The sequence below is a fragment of the Bombus vosnesenskii genome, unplaced genomic scaffold, assembly GCF_011952255.1.
Source record: "Bombus vosnesenskii isolate JDL3184/JDL3185 unplaced genomic scaffold, Bvos_JDL3184-5_v1.1 scf7180000016262, whole genome shotgun sequence".
Classification (NCBI taxonomy): Eukaryota; Metazoa; Arthropoda; class Insecta; order Hymenoptera; family Apidae; genus Bombus; species Bombus vosnesenskii.
This window is the reverse complement of record NW_022884331.1, coordinates 1,275,878-1,293,856: the sequence shown is the minus strand read 5'-3', so window position 1 is coordinate 1,293,856 and position 17,979 is coordinate 1,275,878. Positions and strand designations below refer to the sequence as shown.

Sequence of the window (17,979 nt, the reverse complement as noted above, 5' to 3'; positions counted from 1 at the left end):
TTCCGAGAATTCGGCGGAAAGAGTGTGAAGATATCGATGGTACATTGGGCACGTCGGTGTTGCGCTTTGGCGGCGTCGCGCTTTGCATCCGGAGCCGTTGAAAAGTTCCGTGGCCCGTGCCGCCACAGTATTATTCCGTATCGCGTTATGTATTTGTAGAATTTGCTAGGTTGGGTATTTGTGGTTTCAAAATTAAGACACAATTCAATACTATCTGTAAAGTTTATGTGATTGTAGCTATGATAATTGTTGATTGACATTTCGAATAATTAATTGTTGTGTCTGTACATCTTCTAATGTTTCATTAAGATTTGAATTATTCCTTTACGTTTAGTTCGAATGAGAGTTATTCTTGCTATCACTGAAGATTTTTATTATGTTTTCTGGATTATGTTTTTTTATGTTTACAAAAGGTGAAAAAGGAAAAAAAATTTTTGAGTGGTCCTGAATCAATGACCAGGGACAGTAGATGATTATAATTAAAGTGAAATGATGAAGACAAGTAAAGATAAAATTCAACGTTAATTTTGTTAAAAGTACTTACGTTTTAGTAATTACGAAAACAAGAATACTGAAACCCGATATTTTGACTGATTTAGTAGCTGTACCGTTAAAATCGTCGATGATGCTACGTCGTTTGTATGGAATTCACTATGTCCAAAATTGTTTTCCGATTTTCACATTACTCATGCCAGCTTTGTTTAAAGCTATCGCGTATCAGCAAACCATGCTCGTAACCTTCGAAATAGGAGAAGGTTCGTAAGCAAATTCCAACGGTAGTCGGTGAAATGCGCATCTCGATCAACGATTTCTACGACTACCTGTACGCAGAACAACTATTGCAAACCGCCGCTTTGTTTCCTGCCTGGCTTTCGCTTTAACCTTTCGATGCGATAAAAAGTTCAATATCGCACTGAAAAGCTGACTTTCCAAACGGTTGTACGGCGAGGGGCGTATGCAAGTACTCCTCCTGGCATTTCAAAGTAGCGAGGGTCCTATTGACTTTCGGGCGGAGTGCGAGCAGAACCAAAGAAAGGTTCTAAGGTCTGGAATTGAGGAAACTTCCCTCCTCGGCCAGGTGAAACTTCCCGCCAGCCGGAAATGGAAACTCTCGCGCCTCCGTTCCGCGTTCAGTACGGACGCAGCAGTATCGCGCGCGTGTGTGCTTCTCTCTCTTTCTCTCTACACTTTTTGCTGTTTCTCTTTTTCTGCAGTAGCGCTTTTCTGTCGTTTTTAGATTTATTACAATGTTTCATATTCGACGTGAAATGAATGCGATGTGATTTTTGTGTTTTCAGGACGCTGCCAGAACGCAGGTCCACGGGAACAGCCGGATAGCACGGATGATGCGAGGAAAATAGGCGATCTGCGCGACGAACTGCAGGCTGACGATGCGGATCAGTCGTATGTGTAAGTACTTTATGCATATTTGATGCCTTCGATCGAACGTTGTCGGTTATCGAAAGCTTTGTGTTCGAGGAAATAGAAACAGACATCAATCGGGCTTGTAAATTGACGAGCGATAGTTTGAACACTTTTAGGACCATGTTTTTTTAAAGATTATCATTTTTTAAAGCATCACTTTTTGCTGTAAAATTACTGAAAATATTTTTCTAGGAAAGCTTTTCTCGGTAAAAGTTCGCAGTAATTTATGTAAATAAATCACGGAGGTTGTACATCGCTGAACAATGACAAGAATATTTTTTTAAAAAAGTTTTTTCGGCATAAGAATTTGCAGTGATTTATGTAAAATGATTCATTACAGTTTGAAAGCAATTGCCCCATCTCCCTCTGGAATGTGTAACGCGTGCCTGTGACATCAGAGTTAATGAGCGAATTGGCTCGTTAATTATCAAGGTCGATCGTTATGTTTGTGGAGCAGTGTCAATTGTTTTAAGTGAACCCACTTTCCAATTGATCTTAAAATAACATATTTTAAGAATATATATTCCTTTTTATTTTATAGCTCTATTAACCTTATTATAGCCAAAATTTGTCAAGATAATTTAAATTTTATATTCAATGTCAAGTATATTGTTGGTAGGTATATTTTCAGATTTATAAATATTTCAGTGATTGTTTGCTAAAAATGTAGGATTTCTTGTCAAAAGGGTAGATTGTCGTCCTTTCTACTTTGTAACCAGATCCTTTCTACTTTGGAATAATGAAATTAATCTCTAACAATACTCTGATGGGTCGATTACCATTTCAAAAATCGACCTCGTAACTTCCTTCTTCGCTTTCTATTCTCTTGCTCTTCCCCAAACATTTCTTTTTTCTATTTGTAAAATTGCTAATTATCTACATTGAGAGTTCTGTACATTCTACGTAGAATACGTTTTATGCTATAATTAATTTTTGGTAGTTTAATAAAAGTCATAAGCTTCGATTATATATTAATATCATCAGAAGTTTGTCATATGATTAAATATTAATGAATACAGACCATGTACATACATACAGTAATAACAATACATATGTATAACAATTCTGTACTCTGCCTATACTCTTCATATATCGACTTATCTCTTCTTCACAAACTGCAAAACTAACTTACAAATGTCGATACTGATAAGTTGCTGCACCTAAAAAGGAGTAAGACGAAGGAGAAAGAGAGGAAAAAAGAGAAAAAATAAAGGAGCAGGAAAAGTGAAAGAACGTGTCTCACGTTTCTTGTTTCTGGGCAACAAGTCCTCTTGGCGAATTCAATAAAGTCGATGGAATGGTCGCGGAAATCGTCGTTGGAGTAGAGTCGCAAGTTCCGGTGCACGGAGTGGGCATCGAGGATCAAACGGTTGGACTCTGGAGAACCGATAATTACGGTGGCGCACGAAATAAGGGCGGTCGTATTACGGTGGTATTACACACTCGAACTTTCTAATTGATACGTAACACAGTCGAACCGCAGTCATGGAAACCCGGTTAAAGCGCGCACACCACCTAACGCCTGTCTCAATTACACACTAGCACGACTTATAATTACCGAAGCTAAAGGGTCCCGGGAGGATGGAATCGTGCTCCAGGTTCTCGTGAGGCGGTGCACGCGTCTTCGTTTCTAAAGGAATCCCAGCTTTTCGCGGTATTTTCATTTACAAGTGCTGGAATGTTTAACGACCATGGTTACAGTTTCTCTCGTTTGTCGTTATTACGATAGTTGGGATGGCTGAGACTCTTTGAGTACGCTTCGCGGCTTCCTATGAAATTATGCATGCAATCAGACCGCCTGGTCCTCGTTGTTGGAACGTTATTGAAACGGAGATTTTTGTATATTTAATAGGATCAGATTCGTTTAACACATTCACTACCTTCTCAAAGGTGTCGAATCGTGAAATTCAGAATTTTCGAACAATTTCACAGGAAGACAGATGTGTACCTATTACTTCTTTAATTCTTTAATTCAGATACTTTCAACTTCTACAAAATCCCATCCGTTTACAATAGGAACATTAAAAGAGATTAAAACTTAAAAAGATACAGAACATTATACACGCGAAAGGGAGAAGGGGCCTATATTGCCAGGTATGGTTTCATTTCATTTTGTCGAGAAAGAAAGAGAGAAATAACGGTTGGCTATGTTGTCCATTAGCTGGGATGCGTCTCTCGAGGGTAAAAAGGCGCTCGATGAGGACGGGAGCTCCCTCTCGTCTCGAAACGCGGCAAAGGTGCCGGAGACGGAAGCGGAAACAGCGCCTCGGGCTGACGGAAATAGGGACAAGGTCCTCGTTCCACCAGAAGATGCTTCCAACTCCTCGCTTCGGCAGGGTTTGAATGTCAGTGAGTAAAAATGTTTACTTTTTAAATCGGACCGAAAGAGTCCCAGGTATGATCGTGTAACTTATATGTTGTAAATGAAAAGTGGAAATAAAGCTTTACAGCTTCATTTGTTTCCACTCCTCAAAGGCTGCTTTCATTGGTTTCAAAGAATTATTACAGAGGATTGTGTTGATAATTTATTATGAACGCAGTATTGATTTGAATTAAAGCATTTATTGTTTTGGTAGTTTTGACATATTGTAATGCATTAGAATAATTTATGTGCTTGAAATTGTATCTAAACAGGATGAGAAATTAAATATGTTTTATAATTAATCATTTACAGTTGCCATGAATTACTACATAATAAATAGGTTATTAGCATCTTAGTTGAAATAATAAGTTGAGTTTTATCATTTTTAGAAGAGATTGGTTTGTTTTAAAAATTTTAACAGTTGCAATTTTGTCTAAAATTCTTTATAGAAGAGTTAAACGATAGAATAGAAGCGAAATTTTGTCAATAAGTATTACAAACAATATAGATTGGTTATAGATATTTATTATGATTATTATTTAGTTTTTAATTGAAGCGTTGCATAATTGAAATTTCTGCATTTTTCTATATATATAATATTAAATTTCTTTAATTAAAGTTTTTTTATGACTAATTTTATATCATAAATCAGAATTTCAATTTTATTTTATATACCTATTTGTTTTATCTGTTTACTTATATAGATTGTTATCATCCGAGTAATTACATCAAATTAGTCTTTTAATGAGAACGTCTAAATAAGTAAATAATTGCTACGGATAGAAACCAATATGCATTGTGTTACATATATGTATATTGTTGATAAAAATAGATTAGGCAGATCACTATTAATAAATGTCATCGGAGATATTAAATATTATTTGATTGCTAACAGAAATTGTTTCAATTTACTGCATAGCAAACGACAGAGTTTACGTCGGAGCATACATAAATTAGTGTGCTCGATTATGTTCGCGGGGAGGCGCGTCTGCAGTGCGACTCGTCAACGAGAATCGTTAATTCTCGTCTTGATTAGTATCGACACCACGAATTAGCCGATTCCCCGCTTCGGTTACGACGATAGGGATATTTAGATAGAATCTGACACAGGATTTTACAATTTACACATAGCTATATATTTCGCAAACAACACCTTCTAAGACTGAAGACTGAATGTTGCGGATGAATGCTAAGTGTAAGCGGATCAGTGTCGTTTTTCTGTGTCTTGTGCGGAGAGCTGACAATCGAAGTATCGGTGACGCATGTGGAAAAGACGATGTGAGTAAAGCATGGGTCAAGCGGATCCGTCAATTGCAATTTTCGACGAGGAAATAAGGGCAACGGTCATTGCTGCTAATTGATTGGAAATTGATAGGAAAAGTGAGAATTGACTGCCACCAAACTGAAGGTCACTCGCAGATACGGAGCATATCCTCGAGTGACGCACGTGGAAATGCCGCGTGTCCCAATGTTTATTTAATCATTACCGTTAATAAAATCAAGCAGCGCCTCGACTTAAATAATACATCGTAAAAATAAGGAAGTTGACGGAAAACACTAAACCTTATGGCGGGCAGATGGAATGAGTGCTAATAAAGACTAAATCTCGAGACGGCAGTAACGACTCCTTGGGGATTATTGTTGGTCCAAGCGAATATGTTAAGGAAAGCGTAGATAAAGAAATAAAAATTGGAGAGAAGTGTATGGTATCTTTAGAAAATTAGAAACAGCTATTCTCAAAAGGTTGTTATGGAAATAGGAACAAATTGTGGGGTACCGTGGATGAAAAAATGGACGAGTGTGTGATGGCTGAGTGGCCATAGGGAAGATAGTGCCTACTTTAAGCAGGGAAGAAATATACTAATCAGTGCGTGACAAACGCATCGTTGGCTGACTTCCAAATTATCCTGCATGGAAAATAATTTTTATAGTATAGCAGTTTATGGTGACATTCAATGCGCTGTCATTTAATCCAAAGATAGTCTACTTTGCATGCTATTTATTTCGTAATTTATGTTTCTATATTTAAGCGATTAAACTTACACTATTGCAAAAATAATCCGCTTATACGTGCACAACTGTTGCGTTTTAAAGAGAATTAAAAATAGCATAAAAACAGTCATAAAATTTGTTATCAATAAAACGTGAGCATTGATACAAATTCATGTTTTTAAGAACACAAACAAACATACTGATTCTAACTCGTGATTTATTTCATCCAAATTTCTGAATGGCTGTTTTTATATTTTTTTATATATTATATATCATTTTATACATTTTTGTATACATCTTTATATTTTCAAATTTTCCATAAATGCATGAATATCTATAGTCTAATTATCAAAAGATTTAAAACAATTTTAAACCGAAACGACTAAATCCAAGCTATCTATCCATAGATATCCATGTAAGAAAACTAACCAGATATTAGCAAAAACAAAGTTGTCAGCTCCATTTCACGCGTTTACATCGTATTTTCACATAAAATCCCTGGTTTCAGCAGCATCAACGTCTATCACCCGTCGAAAGGGGGATATCAACGACAGATCCCGTAAGAAAAGGCGTAGAAACAAAGATTCGAAGAACTCCGACGTGGATCGACAGCGTGAGAACACGCAGGAGGTGTACGAGAACGAGATCAGGGGGAAACGAGGTGGTCAAACGAAAAAATCGAAGGATACCGCTGCGAGGAGGTATCGCGTCGAGCGTCGGAGGAGGAGAAAAAATCGCGAACGAAAGCGTGGAAGGAAGAGGTCCAAGCAGAACGGAGAGAAAAACGAGGCGCGTAGAACGTCCAAGTTCAAAAGAAGAATGAACGATGTGCCCGCCGCGCTACTGCTTGGCAAGATCGATGGTCACGTGGCGGAGGACAATGTTTCCGGCTACGACTCCTCGAACGTGACCGGGAGAGGTAACCAGAATCTCTCAAATGCTTCTGACGTTACCTCGCCGTTCAATCTTCAGGACCAATTAACTACCGAGGCCACGAAACGGTCCACGCACACCACATCGCGTTACAAGATGTACGAAGACACCGTCGAAAGGGAATTCTCGAAGCAGCTTGAAAAAGAGATCTCGCGGACGCAGATGGAAGACCCTGCCAGCTTGGAGAACCGTATCCTGGGTAGTTCCGTACCGAAATCCTCTCACAAGAATACAGAACATAAAGAGGATGGTTCTACAAATACGAACGAGTCGAAGTTTGGCAACTCGAGGTACGACGCCGATAAAATGTTAGGTTATTCACGGACGGAAGAGGATTTACCTATTTTGGATTTGGAGAACGAGGTGCTGGCGAGGACCTTGAAGGATTACAACGCTTATATGACGTCGAGCTTGAAGTTATCGATGGTACCCAGGCGGGACGCAATCGAGCATAGGAAAACTGGCGGATCGCATTTTCATGGGAAACCCATAATCGACGGAGTAGAGTTCGATAGGTTGGGCGGAAAGAAGAGCACGGAAACGATGAGCAGCACCGTGGCGTACGAGGAAGATACGAGAGGGGATTTATCATGCATAAACGGGACGTTCGTGCCGGCACCCCTTGCCCGCCATGCACTGATCAAATATGTAAAGTAAGTGGCTTTTAGCATGAATAATTCAACTCATCTCGAACACCGGCCAGGTACCTGGTTTCAGTCAATGCGATTTCTCTTATGACGATGGATCTTGCGCGCGTTTGTGAAGTTGAGCGCTGTATTATGTTCTTGTGATAGAGTAGAGCCAGAACGGGAGTAATTAATGCGAGTTTCATACATCTAGAGTTTTTATTCATGTGTTGGCAAACAATAATTTGGATATATTTCAGTCAATCGAGTTGGATTTAACGTTTTTCCGGTGAATAGTAAAGTTGATTCATTTCCGTTTATTTTTATTTAAGTGGAAACCTAAATAGGAACGTATAACATTATTTGCTTAACATATTCATAATGCATACATTACATTATCTACAAAAAATTAGCAACATATTGCATTGATTTAAAAATAAAAGCTAATTTGAATTAGTTTACAAGATTCTATGTGGTTTGATTGACCAAATGTTCCTTGGAATAGTTTGTTTGTTAACTGATGTTATGGATTAATTAATGATCATTGTTACGCTAGTATAACAACGATGATCGCGTAATTAAATTGAAATGTTGATCCATTTTGAGAAATTCAAATTATTTTCATTGATATAAGCACAATATTATAATATTAATTAAAACATCTGGAGTCAAAAATCACTTTAAATTACACATTAAATCAGTTTTATTATACTTTATTCGGGAACGTTTGACAATTTTAAGAATTTTAAGAAATCTAAAACTTTTGCTGGGATTGTAGATTGTAGAGAATCTTTTTCTCTGGCGTGGCAAGAAAATGATTTTTCTTATGTTTCATTTTCCATGCGTATTGCCGCATATAATTATTTGCACACTTTCATATGGATGAAAGATACAGAGTTTGTCAAGTAACAAAATAATAATATAAAGTTTGAGTATTATAAACACCAACATCATTATCGCATGTTGACTCACAAAAATCAATTTGATCATAATATGTCATTATACGTAGTTACAATGATCATAAGTTTGATGTACACATAATATCGTAATTAAAGGTTACCTACACGTCATCAAAACTAATATACTTTTGAGAGGTACGTAGTGAACTTTCAAATATTTTCAGTCTTTCGAGGTTTTCAAACTTTCTCGATAATAAAAAGGAAAAGGTGATTTACAAACGCGTGGCTTCTATCAGATATACGGAACGAACGTTTCGTTTTGAGCATTTTGTACAAAATCTTTAAGGAAGTGTGCATTTTTTCTCCTTGGGAGACTCAGATGAAAAAGTCTATAATTGCTGTTCTTGTTGTTCGTTCCGTTTGAAACGAACCTTCTCCGGTTGGTAGCGAAAGGTTCCTTTCAAAGGCTCTCTCTTTTGCCCCTTTACTTTGATCCGTTCTTTAATCGAGCACACGCCTCTGGTCTACGCCGTGAAACGTCCCTCCATTGCTGCTTGAAATTTCCACTCCCTTCCACTCTTTCGTCAGAAAACTGAATTACTGGGACAAGTTCGTAGCCGGGATTGTAGAACCAGAAAAGTTTCGGATCGGGGGTCCCGAACTTTTCAATGCTTCGACGTGCTGGAATTACCTGACAGCGCTGCAAAATATAAAAAGATCGTGAAAGTAAGGCAAGTGACTGTAATGGCAAGTAAATCTCGATTCTATCAAATGTTGAATGAGAAGAACAAGGAAGGTCAAAAGTTTGAAAACGTATTAGGAACAACATTGGAAGAATTGTGACGATTCTAAGAGGCAATGAGTGATTATGAGCATTTGAATGTACCTTGTCCTCTTTCATTATGTAATTTTTATATTCAATATCCTGTTACGTTAAATATTTTTATTGTTATTTTATTTTTATGTTTATATATTATTTAATATACAGGGTGGTTGGTTACTGGTGGTACAAGCAGAAAGGGGGTGATTCTAGGCGAAAAAAGAAGTCGAAAATATAGAATAAATATTTTTCGTTTGAGGCTTTGTTTTCGAGAAAATCGACTTTAAATTTTCGCTCGGTACGCGTGCACTTTATCACGTCTCGTTATAACGGATCTCACTGTAGATCGTTGTCTCGATGGAAAAATTAAAAAACCCCTTTTTTTACGTGGGGAAATCCGGCGGATTTTTATCGGCTAAAACCCCACGGGCGGGCCTAGGTGTAGTCATCAGCAACGAGTGAAACCGTATCTCCGGGGGTACTTCCCAAACACTCATAGAAAGCACTACAACATGATAGGCAAGGGGGGGCGGCCCCACTTGCCCGTTGTATAGGGCCCCACTTGCCCGTTGTATATACTTCTAAGATGATATTTGGTTTTCCACCTTGGCTTGCCCAAGAGTGGTCTCGAACTCGCGACATCTTACTACCGCATACGCCCTTTACGAGCGTAGCTAGCGAACCCGCCGAGTATTTACTAGTTATTGATTAATACGTTCATTAATACGTCCATCGAGTTGTCCTTATACCAGAGTCTTCAGTGTTGCTACAACGGACACGTGTTTTACAGCTGATGACCAAGATGGTCAACCTCAAAATATAGAATAATAGAAAATATAGAATATATAGAATAGAAAATATAGAATAAAAATTTTTCGTTTGAGGCTTTGTTTTCGAGAAAATCGACTTTAAATTTTCGCTCGGTACGCGTGCAGTACGTTATAAGGGATCTCATTGTAGATCGTTGTCTCGATGGAAAATTTAAAAAAAAAAATAAAAAAAAATATTTATTCTATATTTTCGACACTTCTTTTTTCGCGTAGAATCACCCCCTTTCCGCTTGTACCACCAGTTACCAACCACCCTGTATATATGTATCTCATTTAAATGTATGTATTTCATATTTCTATACTCTACATATTTTATTTCTATATTTATGTTTATGTAAGTTATTAGTAAAAAATTGTTGCGATAAATATTGTCTCGTATATGAAATTCCTTTTACAGTTTAGTTTATTTCATTTATCATAAATTAATTATTTGAATGGTGAAATATAGTAATAAAAAAGTTACGAGTCTGGAAGTGGTTCTTGTAATAATATTTTTCAATGATTTTTAAACCTATTATGTGTTATACGAGGAAGCTGTATTTCAATTATGTTACTGAATTTGATAGACTTACGGGTTTATAACGGATCATAAACTCTTTCGCGAGAGTCTACATCATCATGTTGGAAACTATCGATCAGCTATTGTATATCTACCAGCAGCGTAAACTTTTGAAGTCGGGGCAGTAACCAATCAGGGAATTAATTTCCACGGGCAACCAATGCAAACAAAAGTTTATTACAAAAGCTCTCTTGTACTTCACTTTCTCGGCTACGAACTTCCAAAGTGTCTTTCCCGCTAGTTTTTGGAGAAATCAAGGAAAACCAATTTACGTAGGTAAATCAAAGACGAAGTAGTAGATGATGATAAATAATTCTAATCGTGCAATGTAGATAATGAGTTGTTATGCTATGCATATTACATAAAGTTTATTATATTATTTTGTAAATTTTTAAAAGTATATGATTGCTGTTTTTCCAAGATCGTCGATACCAGGCCACGAGTATTTGGAGGCAGATTACGAGTGTGCTCCAGGGTACTACATGGTGAGCACAATAACTAGACTACTTTGCAGAAATCGTCAATGGGTAGGGCAACTTCCAAAGTGCAAGATCAAAGCGAATTTTGAAGGTGTGTGTATCGACGCTTCTTGTGACCATGTTTGCAAAGAAGTCGATGGCAGGCCAGTATGTTCCTGTTACAAGGGTTTCCGGTTGGAAGATGATAAATGTATCGGTGAGTTATGCTTGAATGTCTTCGCTTTATTTGGATATAACCAAGCTGTGGATATTTATGCATATTGTATAATTCATATTTTTGCAGACACAGATAAGAAATTGAAACTTGAATATAAAAGAATGCTTTATTCTCCAAATGCAGACTAGTCATAGATCCATAAATATTCACAATCTAGACGTAATACTTAACTGACCATGTTTATATGTTTTATCTGTTATTCTATCAAAATGTTTTTTTTTATTGTATTGGTTATTAGCATATTTGGTCGATGAACAAAAACGGCTACTTGAATTCAATATTTAAAATTTTCAATTTTCAATATTACATATTTGGAGTATTTAACGTTTCAAGCATAAGGTAATCGAATCATAATGCTTGATAGAAATTATGTGTTTTTATAGCTTGAATTGCGTTTATTACACATTATCAAGCATATATGGAACGCTTAACCACATAAATCAGAGACTATATCACGTTCATCTTTGTATTCAGCGTTGCGTAACAAATTGTTTCGAAACGTTAATCTCCTATTCTATTTGCTACTGATTAAAATGTAAAAAGCTAAAAATCGGAGTATATTGTATGCACGAAAATGGACAATTAAGTGTTAAAATATTCTTTAATCTTTTAAATAGAAGCAATAATCTTTTCATTTTTTAAATTTATGTTCGTTCATTCTAATTTACATATTTTATATTTTACTATAATTTTAATTTATCGATCAGGTGATTTTATTGATTAATATTTCCAGAACAAGATTTTATGAGATCATTACTCGTGAGAAGCGCAAAACGTTCTCGATGTCGACATGCTGTAAAATAATCATAACATTTTGCGATCTAATAATATTTTGATAGTCCACCGGTTCGAAGATTTCTTCTACGTTTTTATCCCTCTCCTTTTTCTTTCTCTTTTTTTTTAAGCGGTATGAATACTAAAACGTAGAAACGATACCGTTTTTCCTCGGAAGACGAGCTGTCGAAGCGGTGAAAAAGAAATGTCTCAAGATGAAATATCGACAGGATACTCGTTGAAATATTGACGGCTTCCGCATTCTGTAGGAGACAAGTTCTTCCTGTCTGTATTAAAACATCAACGATTTCGTTTCTGAAATCCTTCCTTGTTTGCCCGTGGAATGTATTACTGTCCGTTTCTCATAAAACTGAAGGGCGATTATAAATTTTTATTTCAAAGTTCGTTTGTATGTCCTGAAATGAAAGGGACGCTGGATATCGACAATGTCGTACTGTTTTTATTTCTTTCTCAATGTTTCTCGCGTTTATTGCAAGATAGATTTTAATTTCAAAAATGGATTCACAAGCTGTTTTTCGATATTAATCACGTTGGTTCAGTTTAAAATGTCAAAAGAAACAAGGAATCAAGAATAAATTTTTTAAATGAAAATATTTCTCTCGGGAAATTTCTTTAAATAAAAATTATCATCATATATTCGCGATAATTAAATGTAAATGGGATTATAGAATTCTCGAGTGAAAATTGTATTAAAAGCGTAGGAAAATACAAATTGAATGAAAGTTCGTTGATTTAAGTTGAATGAGAAAGTAGTTTAAATCAAGCATAAATTCGAATTAACGGATTCTTGGAAAAATTAGCTTGTAGCGAACGGGGAAATGTCGTTAATCTAGGCGAATCGTAAAGACAGATAATCCGAATTAGTTAAAAGTCCAGCTTAACCGAGTCTAGTAAAACAAAGTTCCACTCAATTCGACGAGGTATACATGTATATACGTACAAAATAAAAGAATCACTGACTCGAATAAATTGGAGGAACAAGGAATACGAATAGAATGAAACGTTGAAGTAACTAAATTTCTATCAACGAGATTCAGTGTATTTACATATTCTTCGGAAATGTTTTTCCCCATTCAAGGATTTTATTTTGTCTTTTCGAATCTTGTTCGTATCATTCCACATCATGTAGATTGTATCAAGTTTTCGAGAAAATTTTAACGAAATAATAAATAAGAAATAAGAGCTATTTATTTAAAAAACAGATTTCTCTTACTATTGAAACGATTATATTTTTGGAAATAATCAAATAAAAAGTCAAGAAATGCCATATGCGTAATTTTTTTAAAATATCGTATAATATTAAATCTAGGGCTATTACATTAAAACTATTTAGCTTGCATACAGGGTGGTTGGTAACTGGTGGTACAAGCGGAAAGGGGGTGATTCTACGCGAAAAAAGAAGTGTCGAAAATATGGAATAAAAATTTTTTTTTATTTTTTTTTTAAATTTTCCATCGAGACAACGATCTACAATGAGATCCTTTATAACGTACTGCACGCGTACCGAGCGAAAATTTAAAGTCGATTTTCTCGAAAACAAAGCCTCAAACGAAAAATTTTTATTCTATATTTTCTATTCTATATATTCTATATTTTCTATTATTCTATATTTTGAGGTTTAGGTGACCATCTTGGGTCATCAGCTGTAAAACACGTGTTCGTTGTAGCAACACTGAAGACCAGAGTTTTCTTATACCAGAGTATAAGGACAACTTGATGAACATAATGCATCAACAACTAGTAAATACTCGGCGGGTTCGCTAGCTACGCTCGTAAAGGGCGTATGCGGTAGTAAGATGTCGCGAGTTCGAGACCACTCCTGGGGCAAGCCAAGGTGGAAAACCAAATATCATCTTAGAAGTATATACAACGGGCAAGTGGGGGCCCCCCCTTGCCTATCATGTTGTAGTGCTTTCTAGGAATGTTTGGGAAGTACCCCCGGAGATGCGGTTTCACTCGTTGCTGATGACTACACCTAGGCCCGCCCGTGGGGTTTTAGCCGATAAAAATCCGCCGGATTTCCCCACGTAAAAAAGGGGTTTTTTTTCTTTTTTTTTTTAATTTTTCCATCGAGACAACGATCTACAGTGAGATCCGTTATAACGAGACGTGATAAAGTGCACGCGTACCGAGCGAAAATTTAAAGTCGATTTTCTCGAAAACAAAGCCTCAAACGAAAAATATTTATTCTATATTTTCGACTTCTTTTTTCGCCTAGAATCACCCCCTTTCCGCTTGTACCACCAGTAACCAACCACCCTGTATAATTTTCTGGGAAAAAATATTTAAGAAACACGATATGTACGTGTTAAAGTATTATTATACTTACAATGGATTAACCGCGCTATTAAATGAGATCGGAAACGCAGACCATCACGGAAGTTAGCTAAATTTCAGAAATTACACGTACTCATTAAAATTCAGATGTGAACGAATGCAAGGATAACAAGGGAGGTTGTGAACATAAATGCGTGAACACGCCGGGATCCTTTCGTTGTGAGTGTCCGAAAGGGATGAAACTAGACGAAGACAGGTTCACATGCAAGGGTGAGTTATTTGCACCTGGATATACATCCTCCGTGAAAGAAAAATATCGTTCTGTCTCTCTCTGCCCTTCTCTTTGAAAAAGCAACAAGTGTAAACATTGCGAAAAAGCCTACGCTGTTTCATCCATGACTATAGCTGGAATTTCGATCGTGTTTCCTATTTGCTTAGAAATGTTATCAATTCGTTTCTTTTTTAATGTTTTGCTTAATTTAAATTGTTTAATTTGTTTTTATTTTAGTATCCTTTGTATCGGATAATTCATTTCGAATGTTCTTTTATGTCACTATGTTCTTAAAATTTACGTTTTAAGAATTTATGTAATTGAAAGTACTACGCAAAAACTGGTGTAAATAATATTTCAATGAATATTGTATTACAATTTTCTGATAGTTCGATAGAATTTATTATAATAGATAACGTAAAGTAATATGCAAGAAAAATTGGACGAAGGTGTTTACATGATGGAAATTTCAAAATTAATTAACTAAATACAAATTGTCACAAATAAAAAATGTATTTACACCACTTTTCATTTTCTCGAACGTAATTAACCAAAACAAGAATGTCGTATACTCCTTCAATATCCGCGTCAATTCAATTCAAACTCGATCCGCTATATATAAGAGAAAAATGTGAAATGGGATATGTAAAATAAAATTACTCGGCCGCTTTCATTATGCAGACATTAACGAGTGTCTGTTGAACAACGGACACGGGCCCTGTCAGGATACGTGTCGGAACACCATAGGCGGCTATGAATGTTCCTGCGATGGTCTACAGGATACTGTTCTGTCAGCCGACAACCACACGTGTCAGGACGCAGGTCCCTGTAGCGTCAACAACGCCGGATGCTCCCACACCTGTCTCTCCACGATGGGACGAGTATTTTGTCTCTGCCCTGATGGTTTCATCCTAGAGGATGATTGGAAGACCTGTCAAGGTAATAGAATTTCCTGATCGTTCGCCATCTTTCCTGGTCCTGTCCATTGTTCCCCCCTGGAACATTTGAATGACAAAAGCAGATTTTAATAATATGCTATAAGAAAGAATTGTGGAAAATATGGAATAACTATATGTTTCGAGCGAGTAAACGAGCGATTCGTACAATTGGGAACGTCATCCTACATAGTCAAGAGACTTCTTAATTACTCTCGTCAGAGAAATCGAGAACGTGTGTAATACGCATATATGACAGGTTTATAAACGACATTCTTTCCCCTTTGGGATTTTAATCGTCTTTTTGGTTAACGTATAAAGATCTCCGTCTATTATGAATATGCTATTGTTAGAAGTGTATGAGCTGCAAATAAAAGCTGCCTGCCATTTAGTAGCTGGTTTTCAAAGTGCTTCTTTTCCTTCTGACCACTTACTCGAACGAATACAATATCAATCAATTTTTATATTTAATTTAAATTCCATATTTAATGAATATATCTAAACGGAAAAGCTTGTAAAACATTGCCAGCTGTTTTCAATTTATTATTTAATAAATCAAATTTTTTATCTAGTTTTATCTAAACATAGATCGAGTCGCGTGACAAAAGAATATCCATGAATTTTTGGGGTAAAGATTGTTATCGTTCTATTATTTTTTACTGCAATTCTCTTAAAACGCAATATAATATTTAAAGTAAACAAGAAGTACAACAATTTATGAATTATCGCGTTTAAAAAGATTTCTTTCTTACCTCCTATTAAACAGTGCAATGTGATCGCACGTAATATCCTCTTCTTCATCTATGAGAAGCTTTACTGAAATACATACATAAATAAAAGTTTTAGCATGAAAGTACCCATCATTATTATCTCGATGAGTTATAACAGAAGTAACATCGATACTAGGAAGATTCATTTATCGAAAAAATGAAAAATTATAGCGCTTAAAATAAAAAAAGAAATAATAGGATGTTTTATTTCTTTTCTAGACGTGGACGAGTGTGCCCAACCAGATTTGCAAACGGAAATGTGCCGGTACGGTTGCATCAACACGCCAGGATCTTATCGATGCGCCGAACCAATGGAGTTGAAGGATCAACCGATACTGGACAGCTTGTCGATCACATGCCTGCCAGGTTACGAGGCCACCCCCGATGGAACTTGTATCGGTAAGTGGTTTAATCCGTACGGGTGATTTAACAGGAAGTTGGATTTGCCAGCGAAGCCCCGCGGCAGACACTTTTCACTGCGAACATCCACTCCGCTGTGTAATACATTGTACTTCGGTTGCCTTGCGATTCTTGTGATTCTGTGATTTCCATGCTTTACGATTTACGAAACGAACCACTGGTTTTAAACGCAGTTTAAAACGATTCACCAAATCATCAAATGACGATACTAAATCTTTTGTCATTCGACGTTTCGATAATTTGATTTAAATTGATCAATCGTTTCGTTATTTAGTATTCTAATAATCGAGATTTCATAAAAATATTTGCTTATATCTTGATCTAAACTTTGAATATTTCTAAAAAAGATATAAAATAAATACTTGACTGTTGTTTTTATAGTTTGCATTAATAAATTTTTCTGTATTCTGGATGCTACTCTGAATACACTAGATAATCCAGAATAAACCAGATTATCATTCGAAAGTAAGGTTTTTCTTCTCACTATGTCGTCACGAGTAATTAGCACAATTTACCGTATATTCGTTAATGAAACGGATACTTAACAAATATCGAGTTATGAAACGAGTATAATTCGTTTCCATTATATTTCCGCAGTGTATTTAAAACAACGAGACGTCCTAACATTCGTAACGATGATATTCTTCACTGGTCGGCATAATTGCGTTTGTCGTTCATTTCGCGGCGCAAAATTCCAGTATAGTCAACTGATGGGTAGTACGATAACAATTCCCTATAGGGAGATGAGCGTCCTAACGAGATTCTGCCGCCTGGCCCTAGTCGTGCCCCATAATACCGTTCTAGACGATCCGAGTATATACGTAATCGAATTAGCCTGCACATGGATCCACTCGGTAGGCGAGCGGCTTCTCTGCTGCAATATTGGGTCGAGATTCTGGATCATCAACTGTCGGAAAACTGTCCGAATTAATGGCCTCGTGGCTGCTTCGAAATGTTTCACGTTAGCTTAGAGAAAGCGTTTCTATTATTTTCCATTTCTTCGTATAAATTATGAATAGAATTCATTTTTATCAATTCATTTTTATTTATTTCATTTTAACCAATGATTAGTTCGCGGATTTTTATGTACTTATAGGAAATTTAAAATTGCAAAAATGCACATACTACGCAAGTTCATAATTACTTGGATAAAAGGATATTCAACTTTTTATGTTATTCAACTTTCAATAAGATTTTCCACTTTTTCTAAGCACATTTAGAGAAAATGTTTGTTGTTACACACTTGCACTGTTACTTTGTGGTTAGAATCTTCTCAAGATCAATTTTCTAACAAGATCTTATTTTCGACTTTGACCTTTACGACACCTTCTAAACCAATTTGGTTGAGCAATCATTTGAGGGAATTGAT

At 36.2% G+C, this 17,979-nt stretch overlaps 1 protein-coding gene across 3 annotated transcripts in view; it reads left to right on the top strand.

Moving 5' to 3' along the window:
• Positions 1-17,979, top strand: part of LOC117241930 — a 91,542-nt gene that overhangs the window by 29,386 nt on the left and 44,177 nt on the right. Inside the window, exons 2-8 of one of the 3 annotated variants that reach the window (XM_033508217.1) lie at positions 1,299-1,410; positions 3,587-3,774; positions 6,291-7,365; positions 10,868-11,121; positions 14,362-14,484; positions 15,167-15,424; positions 16,410-16,589. In XM_033508217.1, the coding sequence (XP_033364108.1) occupies positions 1,299-1,410; positions 3,587-3,774; positions 6,291-7,365; positions 10,868-11,121; positions 14,362-14,484; positions 15,167-15,424; positions 16,410-16,589 (2,190 nt within the window). Of the gene's footprint in view, positions 1-1,298; positions 1,411-3,586; positions 3,775-6,287; positions 7,366-10,867; positions 11,122-14,361; positions 14,485-15,166; positions 15,425-16,409; positions 16,590-17,979 lie in introns of all 3 variants that reach the window. The other 2 variants (XM_033508216.1, XM_033508218.1) reach the window with 2 other exon arrangements.